Here is a 20,433-nt window from a genome sequence, read left to right on the forward strand (position 1 = left end):
AATTGATAAGAAAATCAAAAGGGCATTTAAGCCATGTCTGTTGCTGGTCTGTGGGTGAATTTATGGGAAATGTAAAGAACCTATTGCAAATATATAAGGTTCCTTTCATCTGTAAAACTGCTACTGTAGGTGGCATAGACATGCAATGTCACCCTTCATTTTTAATACTTCAGTAGATTGGTCAAACTCTAATTAAGGTAGAAAAGAACTATTATTTGAAAAATGAGTTTTACTGGGGGTAACTTAGCTAGTCAAGGAGAACAACAATCTGTCCATAAGAATAGGACAGTCAGAACCCAAACCTCCAGACACAGCTTTACTGAAGGATGAGCCAGGAAGCTGTTGCAAGGTTAAAGGGCTGGAGGAAAGGATGAAGAAACAAAACACAAACAGATCAGCAAGAGACGAGATCGTTATAGCGTTTATAGAGTTTTAATTTCTCCCGAAAGTTTGTTTTAAACTCCATTTAATATATGAGACGAGACTCTTTAAACATGGTTTCAGGAGATATTATGTACCTGCAGAGAACCCCCAGAGTATGAAATGACAAAATGTGTGAGCAAGAAGGGCAGGAAAAGCATGCTTTGTGAGTTTGTAATGTTTAGACATATTAAATGCACACAAGATGGCAATCCTTTTAAGTTGCTCCTGAAAGCTGTCCATGCTTCAACCTGGCACAGTAAAGTAGGAATGGTGATGGCATGATAGGAAATCATTGTGGTTTTATAATGTTGTTGTCCTCAGTCCTGTTTCTTCCTTTCTCCATATCAATTCTCAGTGAAAAATAATCTGCAGAGGAGGGAAAATACTCTATGTTCTTCAGACACTTGTTGTGAATATATACCATATAAATAAATATTTTTAAACCCCAGTTAGTCAGAGCAGCCCCTGGTCTCCCTGGCAACCAGCCACATTCACATGCAGAGTCAAGCCAATGCCAGGAGGAGGATTGTCCAATCCACCTGCCACCACCTGGTTATCATTTCATTCGCTCCAGAATACAACCCTGATCAGCCCATGGTCAGTGTCACGATTGTAGTCCCTCCTCCTTAAGGGTGCTCCAGCCCTTTCACTTCAGACTTAATTCTGTGCACCTGACCCCTGTTCCCAGCCCACCTTAAAAGCCAGGCGCTGACGTTCATCCTGGCTCTGCATCTGGTTTCCGTACCGTGCGAGTCTGGGACCTGGAAGCACTTGGTCCCGTTAAGGTTTTAATCTCTGTTCCCGTTCCCTGTCCTCCGGTTCCGACCTGGTTCCTGTTTTAATTCCTTGTTGGATGGATCACCTGGCTATGGACGTATTCTTGCGTTTTTGGATTCCCTATATGGATTACTTTTGGATTGTTTGCCTCGGCCACACCTTCCCCGTGCACCAGCGCACTTTGGACACGCCCCCCTGTTTTCATCCCCGTATTCCTGCATGACTTTTTCCTAGTGTTTCCCCACTTCTACGGATTGTGTGGCCCGCATAGGGTCCGGAAAGAACTGTTCGTTACAGTCAGGCACTCTGTCATTGAGTTTCTGTCCCTGTCCTGTCTGCGCTCTGTCTGCTTCTGCTTCAACTGTCCTCTATGTACCTGAACAGTGCTCCCCTGTTTTGTCTTGTCTTTGCCACCTTCTCTAGCGCATGCCTAGGCTTTTGCCTCTTTATGCCTTCACTGGGACCAAGCACTTGGACTCCTCGGCCTGTCCTTCAGATGCGGTGCTTTCCACCTCATCACCATGTTGTGACAACTACTTGTTTTATCGCATATACTGTATCACATACTGTATGATACTGTACCTCTATATGGTAATAGTATATGCAGTATACCATAGCATGACCCATAATTATTATATAGTATACAGTACCATGGTTCACTAGAGTAAAACTTTATATGGAATTCAGTAGCTTGGTTAGATCTTAACAAATGCTAGAGAGCAAGATAAATATGTACAAAATTATTTGTCGAGGCTTGCTTATCTAAAGGAATGGCAGCCTATCCAAGGCTGGATTAGCTACTAGAACAACCCCTCTGTATTGTGTAGAGTGAGTTCAGGAGTTTGCTGCGATGGTGTAGATTGCGAGGTGTGAGGATGCAAGAACCAACCTTCCTCACCAATTTCTGTTATAACACCTGCTAAAACTCCATTTGTTCAAACATTACAGATAATAAATTATAAAGCACACATTAACAAGAGAAGTATGCATTGAGGAGTTTATTGATTGTTACATGTTGTATGCATGATAGCACATCCCCATAACCACTGAAAAGATAACAATAATTTTACACAAAATCTAGAAAGGAGAAACAAGCCTGCAGACTGTTGATTTTAGCCAGCTGGAAACAGAGTTTGTCTTGCTGCCGGAGTTTGTGAAGCCTCATGTCCTTCCTGTGGAACACAGAAGAATATATTGTTAATATTTTCTGCTGATTGCATAGAGTAAGTGGGAACAGTATGTTGTTCTAGAGAGGTCTAATTTCTTTAAAATTAGTCAAAAAAGAGAATGAAGTAAAATATGCCAATTTTTAGTTCTAAACATCAGTCAAAATTAAATTTAGGCTCAGACAGTGTGGCTAATCAGCATATAAAAAACATACTTACCATATTAACGTCCGAGTGCACCTAATATGGTATTCACCAGCTGGATAATCTGGGTTACGTTTAAAGATGTTGTAGGATTAGTGACAGTACTGATAATTCTCACCCGCTGAATAAGCAAAAAAAAATTATGATAAAATATTCAGTAGAAGCCCTTTGTTCCAGAGGTTTTTAAAGACACCAAACACTTTACTGTTGCACAATGATTTGTGTATTTAAAGAAGATAATTACCAAAATACATCTTGAAATGCTTGTTATTATGGAAAAATGCCAGAAATCAGATAATGGAAATTAAGGTCATGAAAAGAAACATCACATCTGAAACATAAACGTCTGTATATTTCATTCATCTAGCTGATTGCTTTAATTACTTGGGGACAAGTGAGGTCACCTGATTTGAAAATAAAAATCGAATTTATTTAGCCAAGTATTATAGTAAGCTTGTTTTTTTAAGCCACAAAGGAAAGGTACATACTTCGTGAGATTCGGAGCTAGACCGTGCTACACGGCGATGCTCTTCTTCGATCTGTTAAAATAATGACATATTTAAACAGTGTTTCATAGTAAATAATATTTGTCTGGCAATAGCTTTACTGTATAAAAAAAAGTTGTCAGCAATAGACCATTAGCTTTACAAGCTCTCTGTACTGTAATGTATTGCATTCTTTGCAGAACATGAGAAAGTGGCTAAAATAAAGAAATAATATTTTCTTTCCAAACCTAAGTAATAGAATATAAGTAAACTACAACCTTGCAATTGAAATAATATATATATACAGTACATTGTCTCATATACAGTGTCTCTCTGTGAGGTTATTTAATTTGCTAGTCTCTGGAAGTAATAGCATTTCATTTACGTAGTGAACACTTACTGGAAGAGCAATGCTCAGCCCAATGAGGAGCATCAGAAAGAGAGCCGTCTTCATGATTCACTGGAGGCTAAAGAAGATAAGATCAAAGAATTAAGTATCAAACCGTTACAAAGTGTTGGCTTCAGCTTTTGTATACCTTATTAAGGTTTTCTTCTGGTGCTCTGGTTTCCTACCACCTTTTTAAGATGTGCTGGCTGGGTAATTCAGTGTCTCTTAACTATTTGTGTGTGCGTGTGTAAGTGTGTATGTGCCTTGCAGTGGACTGGCATCTCATCCATGGTGTCATCTCACAATGTGCTCCTTAGTTCTGGAATTACACTCCAAGGAATAAACGCATCTCTGACAATAAATTAATGGATTATTGGCTTTGAAAAGCACAAAGATAAAATCTATGATTTTTTTTTTGCACATGCTCCTACAGTACTAATATGTTTTCCATAAATGCAAAAGAAGAAAATGGTAGTAATACAGTACTCACAAAAGTTTGTCTATGTAAAAGAAGATAAATGCAAAGTTCAGTACCTGTTAATTGCTGTAGCTTAAGAATAATGAAGTAGTACTGTATTCGCAATGTTATCTTCTTGGTAAAAATGCTCCATTCCATAAGTCCTATTTATATAAATTTCAAACAATGAATGACCAATCAAATCTTATTTACAAACAGCCATCATTTCAATATACATACAGTGTTGACTAAGGAAGAGGCGTACTGGGTTTATGGGTCACACCCACCTGAAGATGACCTGTAAACTTCTGCAGTTTATTGTGCACCAAACACCCGTAAACATATTTTTCCACACACAGTGACATACAGTACGCTTTCATTTAATTGAGAAAGATATATTTTTGTATAACAAATCTAAAATCCTAATCATCTGAAGTAATCATATCAATTAGGATTATAGATTACTGCATAACACTGTCCATAAATAACTGATAGACATCTTGGTAAGACCAATAATGTTTTCTTGCCTTTCTGTTAAAAAATATGATAAAAGATTGAATTTCCTCACAATGTCAATGTAATGAAAGGTACATTTTTGGGTTGGATATTTTAATTACCTTTGTAAAGGGACATACTTTCACAAATGAAAATTTCACTTTCAAAGCTATAGTCAGGGTAAAATATATTTATGAATTTAAGTTAATAAAATAAACAATTTCTAGCACTCTCAGATCTTTGTATCCAATTAAGTGCTTTATTCCGGCTGTTTTGGAAACAAAATACAGTACCTTGCTCCAAAAGGAGCAGAAATGAAATACTCTACAATTCACTGACACAATTGCTGAGATAAAAAGAGAAAATAAGACTGTTTTAAGGCTATTAAGTTTAAAAAATCTAATCAATGAACAATGAAAAAACATGTTGGTTTTATAAGCCAGCCTAATGAGCCTACTGTAACTAAACAGTATTAACTAAATTGGTAGAGTAAAATTTGTTTGATACACAATATCACTCTCTACTCTTCAGGAAGTCACATATCACTGCCTGATTTCAATATGATGAGATGGTTGAGAAAGGCACCTATTGTATAATCTCCTGAGAGAAAATAAATCTGGGAAACAGTATTTTGTTCTTGATCCATAAGCACAATGGAAACATAGTGAATTAGAAAGAGATTTAACCCCTGCAGATCTGGTTTCCACTCCAGACTTGATTAAGAAGTGATGACATTTCCCAAACTGGATGGGTTCTCTGCTGAAATTCATCAGCCTTTCTGGGTATTCCTGAAGTCAAATCTAGGGCATGTCAGTGGTGGCTGTATAGTCACATACAGACAAGTTGGATTCAGGTGGAGATGGGACAGATAAAATAAAATACATTAAAATACCTCCTATTATTAACTTCTTGTGTAAGCTCTATTTTGACATCTGTTTCTCTGACATGGGTTTGTTTAAAAGTTAATTTAAACAGCCCACTCAATTTTCAGGAAGAGGTTTGGCAACAGTGTTTAGGGATCCAGGCATATATTGTATCTGTATGGTTGGGGGTTCAAATCTTGACCATTACAAAGGCTCTGGAAGGTTAGTACAGTAAAAAATGAATTTACATCTTAAAGTAATCTGTGGCATATCCACACTTAAAACTGAAGAAAATATGTACCTTTCTGCGATGAAAAAACGGTTTATTTTTTTATATTGGTACTTAAATATTTACTGGATTATTCCTTGTCTTGAATATCAGATTAAAAGGGTTTTTGTTGTATTTAGCCCCTGCAAATCTAGCTTCCACTCCAACCTCTTTTAACCACATTATATTATATACAGTACATCATCTAATTTGGATGTTCTACTTGAGAAAGTGGTGGAGTTACAAAAAAAAGTGGTGTAATTTATTATAAAATGGTTTAAAAGAAACACATGTTTTAACAGTAATGTGAATGTAACATTTCTAAATACTAAGTACAGTCTCCATGAAGGGGTGCTCTAATCGAGGAGAACTGATTCTTTTACAAAGTGAAATACAATTTTTACAAATCTAATATTCTTTACAGTTCCCATGTATAATAAACAATATTTTAATAATAATGCAAGATATGTATTTTCCTGTAACTTGTTTCGGATTATGGTAGAAATCTTCAAACTTCTTATCAGCATGAGCTTTGATTTTCACTTACAATATGTGCACTCTGCTAAGAATATTTGTTTAGTTAATAATTTCTTAGTGAACATAATGTGGTTGTGAAGCACCCAAGTGTCACACAAGCCTCTGAAGTCTCTGAAGAACCATGCCTTTAATCCCAGGAAGTGCTGATAGCTCTGTCCCTATTAACATGTGTCTAATTTAACGCTTCATTCTGTCTGTTTTGGAAACACCATAGTGACAAAATACAGTGCTTTGCCTTTATCGTTCAAAAAATAAGCAAAACAACTTTGCATGTGATACCTGCTGTAAGTTTATTATTTTTTGAGAAGTCGTTACTTTTAAGAAGTTTAAGGTCGTAGAGAAAGAGTTAGTTCAGACTAGGAATGATACAGTAGGATACAATCATTGTATATTTGAATTTATGGCTTTTTTGTTGTAGGCAATGTAGTGGTTGTTGGAGTCGTAGTCGTTGGAGTCGTAGTCGTTGGAGTTGTTGCAGCCAGAGTTTTAATTATGTTCTGGATCAGCTGGAGTAGTGCAGAGGTAGGCACCTGTGAAAGACAAAAGTGAAGTACTGGATGAGGGTCTTTTTTGTGCTATTCATTTGTATGCATGTGTTCTCATAACCTCAACGGCTCATTGTCAGGGCATTGTCCACCTTTCTTATCTAGCTGCTCTTATAGTTTGCGCTGACACAGAAGCAAAAATCTGTGTACTATAGCATCGGAGGAACTTTCTTTACTCGTGCCTTTACCTCTCACACATTGAGGCACGACAATTGAGCCACAATGTAAGGCTCTAACTCTATGAACAGGTGTGTTCTACTGTCCTTAATAAAAACAGAACAACCTGTCTGCTGTTGAAAAAAATAACATGATCAGAAATAAACATGCAAAAGAATAAAAATCAATATTGCATAGTTTAATTTCACACCCCCTCTGTCAGAAGAGGTACAGTAGCTGTTTTCTCCTTTGCTTCCCTTATTTTTCTTTAAAAAGCCCTTTTTATTCCTTACAAGTGCATCAGGCTTCATAAGGGGTTGTTTGTCACTGTACACCAAATGAAATTTATTTTAAAGAACGTCATCTTCAAATATGTAGCATGAAAGGACTTACTTGATTTAGTTCCAGTGAGTTTGAGTCTGAGCTTGAGAATGAACGCGAACGTTTAACTCGTTGATGGTCATGATTAGCCTGTAAGAACAAAGAAGTTCAATTAATATATACAATCTGTTTAATTAACTTTATATCCTGAAAACGTTTAGTATTTTCTTCTAATTTTTGAGTTATCTGTACAGTATATCCCATATTTATGTACTGTATATTAACATTTTTTTCAATTTTACATTTCTGTCAAATGAAGGCATATGTAATGTCCGGTTAGAGTTTAGATTTTAAATTACAGTCCTTTACAACTTTTAATAATTTGTAAAACCAATAACTTCACAGTAACTAATTGTTACAATTAAGATTTTAGCCATCTGCCCACCTACAGCACAAACCTCTCATTATTTTCTAATTTGTATTACAGAAAAAAAATATCCAGTTCAAACAGTAACATAACTGATGTCATTTTTCCAAATAATTTCGGTACAAAATGTGATTCTTGTTTCAGTCACTAGTTTCCTCCAATTTAGGATTAGACCAAATGACCACTCTAAAAAGACACAGGCCCAAGAACGGCAAAAGCTACTCTTGATGGAAGCAGTAATGTGTGACCTCAAAATATAGTTTTGTTATATTTAATAATGGTAAAGTAATTCAGGTATAAAATTGTGAAAAGAGCTCAGGCAAAGACAAAACAGCCATGGAATATACAGTATTTGGTTAATCAGTCTGAGATAGATCGCAGATTATGAAGGCATAACAAGAGACATTTTTTATATAGTACAAATTAAATAAGATATAGAGTAAACTTACCGGAATAGCAATGGTTAGACCAATAATGCACGACAGGAAGATTGCGGTCTTCATGGTGTATGGAGGTCTGTAAAAAAAGAAAAAGAAAATGTTAATTTCAGTCACAAATAAATTCATCATCTTGGTAGGGTTTATGTTCCATTTTATTGTTTTTTCAAAATATAGTTAATCATTTCATGATAAAGTATTATTATCATACAGCAATTTGGTGACAGCATAAACAAAGTTCAGATCAGCACAGATGTGGAAGAGGCAAAAAACTGACTTGATAACTGTAGGGAAGATCTGTTGCTCGCCTGGATGAGACACCTGGATCAGTTTGATTGTAGTCCCCCACTTTTCTGGGTTGAATTTATATACATTTCATCCTGTGAAGAACCAACCACGATGGTTGTGACTCATTCACTTAATTAAATTCTTTCTCTTTGAAGATTATTGCTAAACAAGAAAAATAATAAACACAGTGAATGAGTGGCAACTCCACGTGGGAGAGGATCCCATTATTTGTTCTTTACTGGTTTTTTTTTGGCTCATAACACTCTTTCTGGGATGAACTGGGTTTCTGTCTTTTTATAACTCGGAGGTAAAGCTGACTATATGTTTTAGATTTTGGTGTAAGAATAGCCAATTTATATATTTTATCTCATGATAAAAATCCATATTTAATAAAGCCTATTATTCAGTTAACCCAAGCAAGAGATTTTAAAAGCTATAATGGGAAACTTATACCAAGGAAAGAAGTATATCTGGAATTGACTTTAGAAGCAAATACAATTATAATTAAAAAAAAATAAATGATTACATCTCCACATAAATGTAATACGCTTTTTTCAACAACTTGAGTTTTGGAATTTTAATGGCTTTGATTAATGTATCTGTGTACAGAATAGTATAATTATATATTTTGAAAAGATGGTTTTAGCATTGTGTGCATATTTAGCACAGAATTTAATTTAAGTTAGCTCAAAAAGAGGAATTGTTATAAATGGAATTGTACTCTGTGTTCTTTAATTGTATTTTAATTCTCAGCCTCCTATTCTGACAATGAAGTAGCATTAGTCTTGAAAAGGATATTAGAATATAACATTAGAATATAACAGACTTCACGGTACTTTGTTTCAAAGTAATGTGAGACAATACTTAGAAAACTGCAGATTCCCATTGTTAAAAACAGCGTTCTTATTTAGTTGACTTAAAGTAACATGAAGCTGATCTCCTACCATTTACATGATTTATGTCTTTTTTAAGAGTTGAATTAAAATTAAACATTATTTTGTTCAGGGGTGTTAGTCGTTCATTCCTTTAACAAGTGTCTCTTCAAAGGCTGGTTTTGAACATAGTTTATTATTAGGAAATCATGTTCTTTGTGGGCACTTTTTGCAAAACATATTGCATACTTTATACAAGAATGAAAATAAACCTTACATTTCAAAAGAGAAGAAGTTGCTCAATAGCTTACAGATTGTTTACGTGAGTTTAATTAAGTCCTGGGAAACATATTTTTAATGTTTTAGTTCTCCTACTGTTTCAAAATATAAATTGAAAAGGCCTTAATATTAGATCACATTTTTAAAATACAGTAGTTGCATTACTTTTGTACGTGTTTTAAATGAAATGGAGCTTAAACAATGTGCATTTAAACTCAAGGTGTTTAAAAGGTGTAACAGTCTGAAAATGTCAGGTCACTTTTTTCAGATAAATAATTTCGGCATGATGCTGGGCAGTTAGTACAGCTGTCTCACAGTTCTGAGTTCAGTTCTAGGCTATAACTTAATCTGTGTGAAGTATCCAATTTTTTTTAGCTTCATCCTTTTTCTCCACTTCTTCTTTTCTCCTGGTACTCCAGTTTCTCCATGACCCAAAGACAAGTTGATAAGGTAGAGTGGTTGTGCAAAATTGTCCATTTTATAAGCATAAGGAGTGTGGCTCTTTTTGTATTAATTCACCTTGTCTGGAGGAATGCCTTCCACAAGGCTGGGGATCAATCGAAGAGATATACTAGATTTTTAAAATGAGATTAAGAGCCTTGCATAAAGCTGAGGTATTAAAATAAATACTAATTAAATAAAAGGTGTTTTGGAAATGTTACCTAAATATTAGATTCAACAGAAGGAAGTTGTAATATCTTGCTTTTTACAACTCCACTTTCAAAAAATGTTTTCTCTGTGGCTCATTCATATTTAAACAAAATACAAAGCAAATAATAATAATAATAAAACACGTAAAAATAAAATGAGTTATTTTTGATAATTTAGTATTCAGTGGTTGATTGATCAGAGATGCAATCAGATGTTTCTTGAAAGAACCCATGGAGTCAGCTTTTTCATCTTCGCTAGGGAGCTTGTTCCAGGCCCTCACAATCCTTTGTGTAGCAAGTTGTCTCCTGTTCTCGGCTTTAAATGTATTTCCCCATAGTCTTCATCTGTTCTGGTCCTTCTTTCATTGGAAAATCCTGCACTTGTCGTCTTCGAATGCTGTCTTGAATTTCATCCAGTGCAGTCTGGATTTTCCCCTACTTCTGTGTTAGCCAGTCCTTCAGTTACCACACTGCTGTGGACAATGTGCAACCATGGTGGTGATCAGGTCGGAATCCAAGCGCTTGTGTTCGGAGAGTTTCGGAGCCTTACGATGACACCTGAAGGCAGAAGAGAAAAAGCACCCTAGAGACGGCCGAGTGTGCACTGGAGGAAGCAGGAAGTGACGATAACAACAGAGATGGGCTGCGGCCTAGCAGTAGACCAGCGTTGCTGTAGTAGTCGCAGCAGAGACTGGTGGCAGACTGGCTGTGGCCATGGCCGACACTGCAGGGGTAGGCTGCCAACTCAGCGAAGGCCGGCCTAGGTGAAGGGTCTGCAACTAGAGCCGAGCAAGCAAAACATACATCATCAGAGGGGTCAACCAAGAGCACGCCAGGAGCCAGGCTGATCAGGGTGTGTGCTCGTGGGAGCCTAGTCCAGGCGGATTACAGGGCAGGTTGTAGGAAGTGTGCCCTGGACCAGGCTGAGATGTGCAGTGACTAGCCGCTGCCTTGCAGTGGACCAAACTAACTGCATAAGTTGCAGCAGAGATGGCCAGCCGACTGCCAGCACACGGTTGGAGCTGTAGAAGCCGTAGCAGGCTAGTGTGGGGGCTGGAAAGCTTGTATCTGGAGCCAGACAGGACAGGGCACTCGTTGTCAGGGCGGTCTACGGGTAGCGCAACAGGAGCTGGGCTGATCGGGGACCAGGTCAAAGCATGTACTGTCACGGTGGGCTTCAGCAGGCTCTCCCTGGTCTGGGCAAGGCACTGTGCCCACTGAGGACCAGAACCAGTGCAAGGCTCCAGGGGAGAAAAGGATGAAGGTGGAACGTGATGCCAGTTTGTAGCTGACTGGAATGGCTGTATTGTATAAACCCCTGAAGGCTGGTGAAGCTGTATAGACCGCAGTGGGCTGATGAGGTGATCGACTGCCAACTTGTAGTGGACCAGGGAGGCTGCAGAAGTTGCAGCAAAGCTGGTGAAGCTGTATAGCTCACTGCAGGCTGCTGGAACCGAAGAGACTGCAGCAGGCTGGTACAGGGACTGGCTGCTTGTAGAGAACCGGGAAGCTGCAGGGGTGGGCTGCGATTTGTAGCAGAGCGATGAGGCTGTAGAAGCTGCAGCAGGGTGGTGCAGGGACTAGCTGCTGACTTGTACCGGACCAGAGAATCTGTAGTCGTAGTAGGCTGGGGCGGTGATTGGCTACTGGCTTTTAGCAAACCAAAACGGCTGTAAAAATTGCGGCAGAGATTGGCTGCTGACTTACAGCAAACTGGTGATGCAGTAGAAGCAGCAGAGACCAGATTCCTCCTCTGAGATGCTGAAGCAGCTGCTGCAGGGGTAGGCTGCCTGCTGGCTGGAGTAGCGGCTGTCATATGGTTGCAGCAGAGGCTGACTGCCAACAGACGACTGGGGCGGCGAGTGGATCAGGGGCAGTAAAGGCTGGCTGCTGACTGGGGTAGATGACACTGGGGAAGAACATGTCCGAGGCTTAGACATGACCTTTTGGGATCCGCTATCCGAAAGGGTGTTCCAGCACATCCGGAGGGGAGTGTGGTCAGAGCAGTACCGCCCGTGAGAGATCAGTGATAGAGGTGAATTAATTGTATAATAATATGCCTGATTAGTGGGGACAAATGACAAACTGACCGCGCCCTTAATCCAAAGGAGGACCACAATTCCTTGCAGGAATGCTACAATATGTTTTCAGTACAATCTAGCCACCCTTTAAATAAATTAAAAGTAATAAGATCATTAGAAAGGCTACAGCAGCTAATAAATCTAAACATCTCATCCACCCATTTCTTGAAGGATGCCAGTTTTCCAGCAACAATGCTGGGCAGCTTGTTTTATACTTCCGTAACTCTGTGTTAAGAACTACCTCTTATTCCCAGTTTCCAAACTAACTTCCAAAAGAATCTTCAAGTTACACCAAAATCAGTAGTTTTGAGGAATTAAAGTCATTTGACTTTGGTCAGAATATTTTTTGTGATTGTTAACTGGTATACCAACTAAATCCGTAGTATAAATATTATTTGAGAGACACCCCTCTCTCAAAAAACGAAATATTGTTATGACGTATGTGCAACAAATAGGTAGCTCTGTAGATAACTAACCTCCCCCTAAGAACCTAAGACAAAATAAATCAGTTAAAAATACAAATTTAATTATTGCAGAAACAGACACACCCAGTGCTGCAGTGATTCACTCTAATCATGGGTTTAAATGTAAGAATAAAACGACAACTGCTCAAAGCCTGGTGAAATCCTAAAATAGCCACAGTCAAGTGGGAGATTTGTTGAGTAATGGAGTAATTGTAAAAATGTGTCTTTTTAAAACATTATTTTATTACCTACTTCTGATTTTGAGATTAAGCTTGATCCACTTCCTCTTAATTTAATCTAAGAGTTCATACTTATTGTGCAGTATGTTCTTATTGTGTTGTTTCCTGTGTGTTAACTCAAAGTTCTCATTCAATAGCAACTACAGAACAGTTGTTATATTTTATTTGACAGACCACATAGGATATAATAGGGATTAAGCGTTTTACCTGAAAATCCAAGTTTGATCCATAGGTAAAATAAGTGGTAAATGGAATCGTCTGTTGAAGTCTGAACGATGAATCAGTGTATGTATGTAAGCAATGGATACTTCAGGCACGGTATAAAATAGTTGTAATTGTCTTTGAACAGGAAGAGAGCAAGACTGAAAAGTTAGCTGTCAGAAGAAGGTAATATTTATGTTTTTTTGTTTATTTAATTTAAGAATTTTATTTTATAATTGTTGGTTCTTAGGCCAAAACTGTAGTTTCTACTAAAGAGGTGTCATAATTTTTGTATTAATGGGTAATAATCATAGGAATTAAAAAGGTAAAATATTGACACAGATCATTAGATGAATCAAACACATTCTCTTTATTGAATGTCTATTGTTTATTATTTTAAGACTTTTTATAAAAAATAAAACATTTTCTTTAACAGATTAACATAGCATACAATGTAAAATGTTAATGTTCTCGTGTTTAAGGCAAATTTTAAAAATAATGACTGTGAAATTGGCAGTTTTAGCTGAAAAAAGGTATGTGTATTTTCAAGATCCTTCATAAAATTGAAAGAGACCTTGTTTTAATGGAATTTTAGACATAAACATTTATAAAAAATAGTGCCACTATTTAAGTCAGTCCTACAAAATTTTCTTTGCCCTTCTAACAATTATAGATCATCGATTTTATTTAAAAAGTTTGACAGAAATATCTTCAGCATTTATTTTTTATGAGCTTTTAATTCCATCAAGTCCGTCTTATTCATCCTCTTGTTTTTATATAGGAGAAGCAATATTGTAATGACTATGATTAATGAAACTTTGAGTATCTAAGAGCAGTTTGTTTTAAAAACAGCTTATCAAAATTAATCTGTTTTTATAAATGTGAATGCTGACTGTGTTTGACTTGAGTAAAGTATAGTACCATCAGTCCCAAAAATAATTTCAAAGGGGTATTTTCATACATTTTTACTGTTGTCTTTTCAGTTTAATGTTCATATGAATATGGATTAACATAATTTGTAAGTATGTACTTATAAGATAAGATTTTATCTGTATATTAGTTCACACAAAATAAATATACATAAAGTAAATCTTAAAATGAAGCCTTGTTTCAATGATAAATAGTCCATCCATCATTTTCTAACTGCTTCATCCAATTCAGAGTTGCTGGGTAGTCGGACCCTAACACAGCAAGCAATAGGCACAGGGCTGGGTACACCCTGGACATGGACAATGATAAATAATATAAATCCTTTTAAAATGCAAAACAAGATCCCAGCATGGTACAGAACAAAAGAAATAAGTTGATTGATGCTGAATAGAGAGGCTTTACACTGCAAATGGGATATGGCATACTGTAGACAAACATCTCAGCAGTATTTATTTTTCTTGATTTTTGGAAAGGATTGCATTAATAGCCCTCTTTTTTCATTATCAGTCCAAATTATACGGTATCTTTCAGTATTTGGATTTTAGTATTCGGCTGAAAAAACATACTTTGTCTTCAGGTGACTCTTGCCACTGACAGAGACTGCCAAGCTGGTTGTGTCCTGCTTGTTTTCATCTCATTTGCTATTGTGAGCCTTTGCTCTTTCGAAGCAGAGCTAGACAGCTGTGTGAGTCACCTCCTAATAAGAGCTTTCCCATGTTTCTACTGACGTCTAGGACTAACACCATTTGGCTTTCCCTTTTAGTGCCCCTTTAGCATGCCTAGCCCTACACATCATGTGAAAGACTATGATTTCAGTACTGTATTTGTTCATGCTAAAAATGTTTCTAATAGTGTCCTCCAAACGTGCTGAGACAACAAAGTTGAGTCATGTTTTTTTTTGTGTTTACAATCATGAATTTTGTATTTGTTAACTGTGAGAATAATTGGAATGATCAGTAATTAAAGAAAATTATATGCCTGTTCTTTTTGCATACTAACATGCATATATTTGATCATATTAGAACAAAAACATTGTGTTTTTACATAAAGAGTTGAGGGAGCTCAGTGGGTGGCAGACTTCATACATATTGTATAATATACAACCAGATACAGACTTTTACTTTCTAAAAATTACTTAAAGTGATTGTTACAGTACAATTTAGATACATAGTTACTTGAAATCACTGTGTTGAACACAAAGGGTTTTTTCAACCAAATTACATCTTATATCTTCTGACTGATGATGAAAAATACTCCCTTTATTTTCAATTGTAAGTTATAATTTTATCATACAGTACATAATAAAACAAAATACTTTATAAAGAATAAATTGTTCCATGATTATGCGTGCATGTATTCAAAAATGGCAAAGAGCATAGTGGTTAAAACGTTTTATTCAATTTGGAAATGTTTACATGTGTTGAGAACAATTAAAGTCTTTTCTCTAGACACATTGGCACAGATTAGTATTGATATTGATAAGAACACTCTAAAGAGATTCATATGGCATTTTTATAATGTTTATTATAGCTAAACTATTTTTGTTAAGCAGTTTCATTAATACGTAAATCTGTTTTGGACGGATTCAACTATTATTTAATTAAAGAATTTAATAAGTGAAGAGCTGCCAGTTGTTTCTTCAACTCACAGGATGCACTTGTCCCTGTAGAAAGAGGTCACAAACATACACGTTAGGAAAGCTTCAGCTGAAGTCTATGGAATACTAGCGTCCACTGTCGATACAAATAATTATAGTCCCATGTACGAATGAGACAGTTGTTTACGTATTATTTGCATAGTCTTTTAAACAAGTGGTTTTGAACCTGAAAACTACAGAATGATTCTATGCTCACCTTTTGTGAATACAGGAATGTAGAGGGTACTAACTATATTAAAATGTTTGTTTCCTAAACACATCAAAATTTCACCTGAGTTCCTAAAATGATTTTAAGTTCTTCTCTTTGGATTATTTTATTTACTATCCTTCCCACTTAATTCCAGAGGTATGGTATGCGGTCCCTAATGCAGTCATATAAAGATTTTTTTGTAATGGCCATTTACCATTTAGGATGTCAGCTTCTTGATTTGGGGATCTTAAGGTTCAAAAAGAAATGAAAAGCTGGGACGAGTCTGCAAAAAAGGAAACAAAAACAATGGTTGAATGTTTTTTGGTTAATTTGTTTAAAGAGTTCTAAGAAGATTGGTATAAGGTACCAGGATAACAGTTTGGTAATCCAAACTGTTAAAAAAAGAAGATCTATTTGAAAACACAAAATAAAACCTGCTAGGTCAAAGTTTCTACAAGCTGTCTAGCCACACACCCAATCAGAAATGTTTAGGCCTCCTATTTTTAAATTCTTATCATGCCTACTTTTCATTATTGTTGTGTGAGAGCCTCTGTGTATGAATGTTTTCAGTGTGTGAGTAATCTTTGGTGCTCCTTTATACAATGTCTTGGGTTCCAGCTTCAGAAGACCATCAGAAGGTTGTTTTTTTTTTCCTGATAAGGGTCATGTTGCAACCCAAGGTCCTGGAAGCACAGTGTGAAAGAGAAGACAGGACATCTGTCTGTCATGTCTATGCTCACAAGCACACAGGGACAATGTAGAGACACCACTTAAAGTAGCCAGAATGCTTTCAGGAAGCACCAGTGGCGATTCAGAAACCCACTCAAACATCAGAGCATGTACTGTACTATTCACACAGAATGCAGCACTGTGCAGAACTGAACTGGAGCCAAGAGCTGTGAGGTAGGAATGCTAACTCTGCAATGCTACTGTGCTGCTTAAATCTTTCTTTCTTCTCTGGAGTTTGGCAAATGCCAATTGCCACAAGCATCATGGCCCATATTAAATCAAAACTTCAACTATATGTAAAGCAAGCTTGATTGGCACTAGATGTTTAGAATATTACTAGGAAGTTTGTTTTATTATTTTTTTTGTGAGTGTAATTTTTTTTTGTTATTGTGTAATAAGAACAAATATGAGAGTGAAAAAAAATAAAATAAAGAAGTCCTCCACAGTTGGAGAGGTGGAGGTCAGTTAAAAAATCTAACTATATGTAAAGTATTTAACCCAGACCTTTGTTCATTTCGGTACTGAAACGTACCACTCGGTATCAAGAAAGAGCATGAGACGACTTGGCTCTGTGCAGCAACTGATTGTCAAGTTTAATAGCAGCAGTGATAAACTGGATTTCAAATATAGTACTGTACCTCCTCAGTCCCAGTAGTAGTAGCTTCCGTAATCTGCTCAGGAGCAGATGTAGTTGGCCATATCTCTGCTCCAGTTTCAGGTGTAACCTGGCCAAATTTTTCCTAAAAATAGACAATAAAATGTGAGAATAATAACACAAATGGAAACATACCACACATACGCACACAAACAGACTTACACATACTGTACACTCATAGTGCAGGTCATGTTTTAAATACTTACCAGTTCCACCTGTCCCTGTGGCTGCTGGGATGCTTTCTGAAAAGAGAATTGTAAGATAAAGTGAATGAACAGCATAATCCTGTGTTTAGATGATCATTTTCATCATATCTGTTAGTTTTCTATGCGATAGTTTATTTTTTTGCCAAATGCTATTTTTGCCAAATAAAAAAGGATTTTGCTATCTTTGTTTCCAAAACTGTTTCCCCTTTTTAATTCATTACAAAACTAAAAGTAACTTTTAACCTCTCTGGTCACATCTTTAATGCATCCATTAAAATTATTTCTGGGACTGGTGAAGTCAGTCTAGTACAAATGAATCCTAATGCTAAGAGTAAATCTTACAACAGGCACTCCTAATGCTTTTCTTTTCTGCTAACACCATACAGGACACGATTATTCCTTATTCTGTACAGTACCTGAAATAGCAGCTGAGGCACCTGTGTCGGCTGCTCCAGCTGCTGTTGAACTGGGCTCTGTGTCGGCTGGAGGATTGTGGGTGGCTGTTGGTGAGGGTATCTATACGCAATGTAGTAAGGCAAGCCCTGTGCACAGAAACAAACAAGTCCCTCTCGTGAAACGTCAATATCTTAAAGCTTGTTTCTCTTGTAGAAGTCAAACATGGAGGCTAAGGTAGGAAACATGACCGTACCTGTCCTCCAGGCTGCTGAGGGAAGGTGATAGAGGGATAGTACTGGGGCAGCACCTTGGGATGAACAGAAATGGTCGTTTTAAGCGTAGACGTGATACTGAACCGTCCACATACAGGGTCAATACAGAGAAAAGGCCTACACAGAGGAGAGCTGGGTGAGGACACGGACGGGAGCAGGACCTACCTGGTTAGGAGTCTGCGGCTGTTGAGGCGCAGCCGGGTCCTGTGGGTTCAGGGGCTGCTGTGGGCTCGCGGGGAGCTGCTCCTGCTGGGTGGGGGGGAAGAGCATCTGGGGGGGTAGGTGTCCCTGGGAGGGCACCAACACTTGAGGTGGCAGGAGCAACTGAGGGGGCAGAGGTCCCTGAGGAGTCAGGGGTCCCTGGCCGGCTCCCGTTACCTGGGGGTTAAGGGACAGCTGGGGTGGAAGAGCGACCACATCTGGAGGCTGCTGCTGCTGGAACATGTATGGCGGGATGAAAGGCAGAGCCTAGAGTTTGGAGAAAGGATCGTAAGTCCCGGGCATCCTTTTCTGTACTCGTTGCCTCTCATCCTAAGACTTAATTGTTTGGTTTGGCCCTAGCAGGCTGCTAAAACACATGGGGGAAAAAAACAATATTAAAAAAGAGTACCTGTGGCTGACCATATCCAACACCACTGTATCCAAGCCCGGATAATCGAAAGAACTGCAAAAGAAAAAGAAGTGCCTGAAACCAGGAGGAAGGAGCATTGCACAGCTGTGATTTACATTACATTTCCCTTATCCGAAAAGCCTGGGTCATGAAAAACATTTGTATGTTTCTGTACAAATTAAACCAATCAATGACTTCATTTTATTAATATTTTACCAGAATAATATTACCTATTATTACAGTACATATTAAAATGTCCTGACGGGTCTACGATCCCAATGCCCAGCTTTGCCTATCTTCTGAGGTCTGATGAGATCAGGGCTACAAAGTGCTTGTGTATGGAACACTTCCTGTATGTTTCGTAGAACTGGAACATTTTGTTTTCTTTCTCCTTGCAATGTCTTGCACCACTACTCTAAATGAATCAAGTTATTCATTTCTTGATGTCTTTAGACCTCATTGCTCATTTACCTCATTGCTGTTACTGGTTGACAATCCAAAATGCTGACGGTACACCTAGAGGAATAAAAAGGCATTATGGCTTTTGGATTTTTCTGCGAAAAATGTTCTTAAAGTAGGGATTATATCTGAAAAGCAGTATGATTAACATGACTTACTGGAATTGTGAGGCATGTGCTCACAAGGCTGAGGAAAACCAGAGCAGCATGCATTTCAATATGCCCTAAAAAATAAAAAATATTTTACTTGATTGAAAAATTCATACAATCCCCCCCCCCTTTTATTAAATTTAAGCCTTTTGTATATATACAGTACATGTTTATTTTGACGACGATTTTAATAATATAATTCTGTGAAGATTATCAATAATTTTGTGGTCACATAAGTCATTTCATATTTATACAGTAGCTCTCAAATGCATATGCTGTTGAAAACACACACATCACTCGTAAGTCCACATTAAAGAAGAAATCCATTTAATTTAGGAAATAGGTTAGTTTTATTATTTTTCAAGACTTTTCTAGCACTTTATGACCTCATAATCCTTAAACACGTTTGAATCCTTAGTCCATATACTTTACCTTTTCCACCAAAATATAATTCTGTACAGTATGTCATCAATACCCAACACTCAAAGACAGTTTGCATTTCTTATACAGATGTGATTTCATTAGCGATAGAATTAGAACATCACACCTCCTATTAGTAATTCTTTTACTAGGCACCCACACATTTATTACTTTCACTAGGAGTGCTGTCAGGTATAGAAGAACTAACAAGAATCACATGTGATCCAGGCTTTCAGACTTTGCCTGAGGAAAAGATGCTAAATAATTTTGAATACTGTATTTTTAACATGACGTTTTTTTCACCTCACTGGTTTTCTATGAATGTTTTGCAAATATATTATGGGGTACAAATATACAGTAAATCCACAATCATTTAATTAATTTTGATTTATCAGACTATAAATTGGTATTAATCAATTATTAAATGTTACTTTAAGAACTCTTAAAATGTTTGGTCTTGATCCAGATTGCTGTATTATGGATAATAAAACAATGAGTAGTATAGGCAAAAACAGTGTGTGGAAACCACGTTTATTTTTTTATTTTTTTACCTTTGTGCAGGTGTTCAATTCAAATCCAGGACAAGGAGTTTAATCTGCGTTTTCCCTTTCTCTGCTTGATCTTCTTTGAAGATGTCCTACATCTCTGTATTCCTTTGCTTTTTAAGCTTGTGTTGCATCCCGACTCCACCAATCAGCTCTTGGAATCACAAGATGCTAGACAAGCTCCGTGTGACA

At 37.1% G+C, this 20,433-nt stretch overlaps 2 protein-coding genes and 1 long non-coding RNA gene across 3 annotated transcripts; all 3 read right to left on the bottom strand.

Moving 5' to 3' along the window:
• Positions 1-2,189: 2,189 nt before the first annotated feature.
• On the bottom strand, positions 2,190-4,027 carry LOC107077174 (uncharacterized). Its single transcript, XR_001478256.2, has 5 exons — positions 3,978-4,027; positions 3,456-3,522; positions 3,059-3,109; positions 2,586-2,691; positions 2,190-2,372 (listed from the first exon to the last, which is right to left on the bottom strand). It is a non-coding gene; the product is annotated as an uncharacterized lncRNA (long non-coding RNA).
• A 2,301-nt stretch (positions 4,028-6,328) lies between these two features.
• On the bottom strand, positions 6,329-8,291 carry LOC107077173 (myb-like protein X). Its single transcript, XM_015345492.2, has 4 exons — positions 8,227-8,291; positions 7,962-8,028; positions 7,158-7,235; positions 6,329-6,593 (listed from the first exon to the last, which is right to left on the bottom strand). The coding sequence occupies exons 2-4, from the start codon at positions 8,013-8,015 to the stop codon at positions 6,462-6,464; spliced, it is 264 nt and encodes an 87-aa protein (XP_015200978.2). The 5' UTR covers positions 8,016-8,028; positions 8,227-8,291; the 3' UTR covers positions 6,329-6,461.
• Positions 8,292-15,335: 7,044 nt separating this feature from the next.
• On the bottom strand, positions 15,336-20,322 carry LOC102687952 (uncharacterized). The gene is made up of 11 exons (XM_015345477.2): positions 20,248-20,322; positions 19,286-19,350; positions 19,140-19,184; positions 18,669-18,722; positions 18,224-18,526; positions 18,040-18,093; positions 17,807-17,932; positions 17,391-17,426; positions 17,168-17,269; positions 16,015-16,083; positions 15,336-15,616 (listed from the first exon to the last, which is right to left on the bottom strand). Exons 2-10 carry the CDS (start codon positions 19,337-19,339, stop codon positions 16,048-16,050), a joined length of 810 nt encoding a protein of 269 aa, XP_015200963.1. The 5' UTR covers positions 19,340-19,350; positions 20,248-20,322; the 3' UTR covers positions 15,336-15,616; positions 16,015-16,047.
• Positions 20,323-20,433: the final 111 nt, after the last annotated feature.

Source organism: Lepisosteus oculatus, chromosome 1 (genome assembly GCF_040954835.1).
Source record: "Lepisosteus oculatus isolate fLepOcu1 chromosome 1, fLepOcu1.hap2, whole genome shotgun sequence".
NCBI lineage: Eukaryota > Metazoa > Chordata > Actinopteri > Semionotiformes > Lepisosteidae > Lepisosteus > Lepisosteus oculatus.

What these genes read in the sequence shown, in the direction of transcription:
- LOC102687952 (XM_015345477.2), bottom strand. Translation starts at nt 19,339, where the DNA reads ATGCATGCTGCTCTGGTTTTCCTCAGCCTTGTGAGCACATGCCTCACA. An exon ending in CTCAGCAGCCTGGAGGACAG is followed by an intron (nt 17,933 to 18,039) that starts GTACGGTCATGT and finishes TTCTGTGCACAG; the next exon opens with GGCTTGCCTTACTACATTGC. An exon ending in CTACTACTGGGACTGAGGAG is followed by an intron (nt 16,084 to 17,167) that starts GTACAGTACTAT and finishes CCTTTTTTGCAG; the next exon opens with ACTCGTCCCAGCTTTTCATT.
- LOC107077173 (XM_015345492.2), bottom strand. Translation starts at nt 8,015, where the DNA reads ATGAAGACCGCAATCTTCCTGTCGTGCATTATTGGTCTAACCATTGCT. An exon ending in GTCTAACCATTGCTATTCCG is followed by an intron (nt 7,236 to 7,961) that starts GTAAGTTTACTC and finishes TTGTTCTTACAG; the next exon opens with GCTAATCATGACCATCAACG. An exon ending in ACTCACTGGAACTAAATCAA is followed by an intron (nt 6,594 to 7,157) that starts GTAAGTCCTTTC and finishes TGTCTTTCACAG; the next exon opens with GTGCCTACCTCTGCACTACT.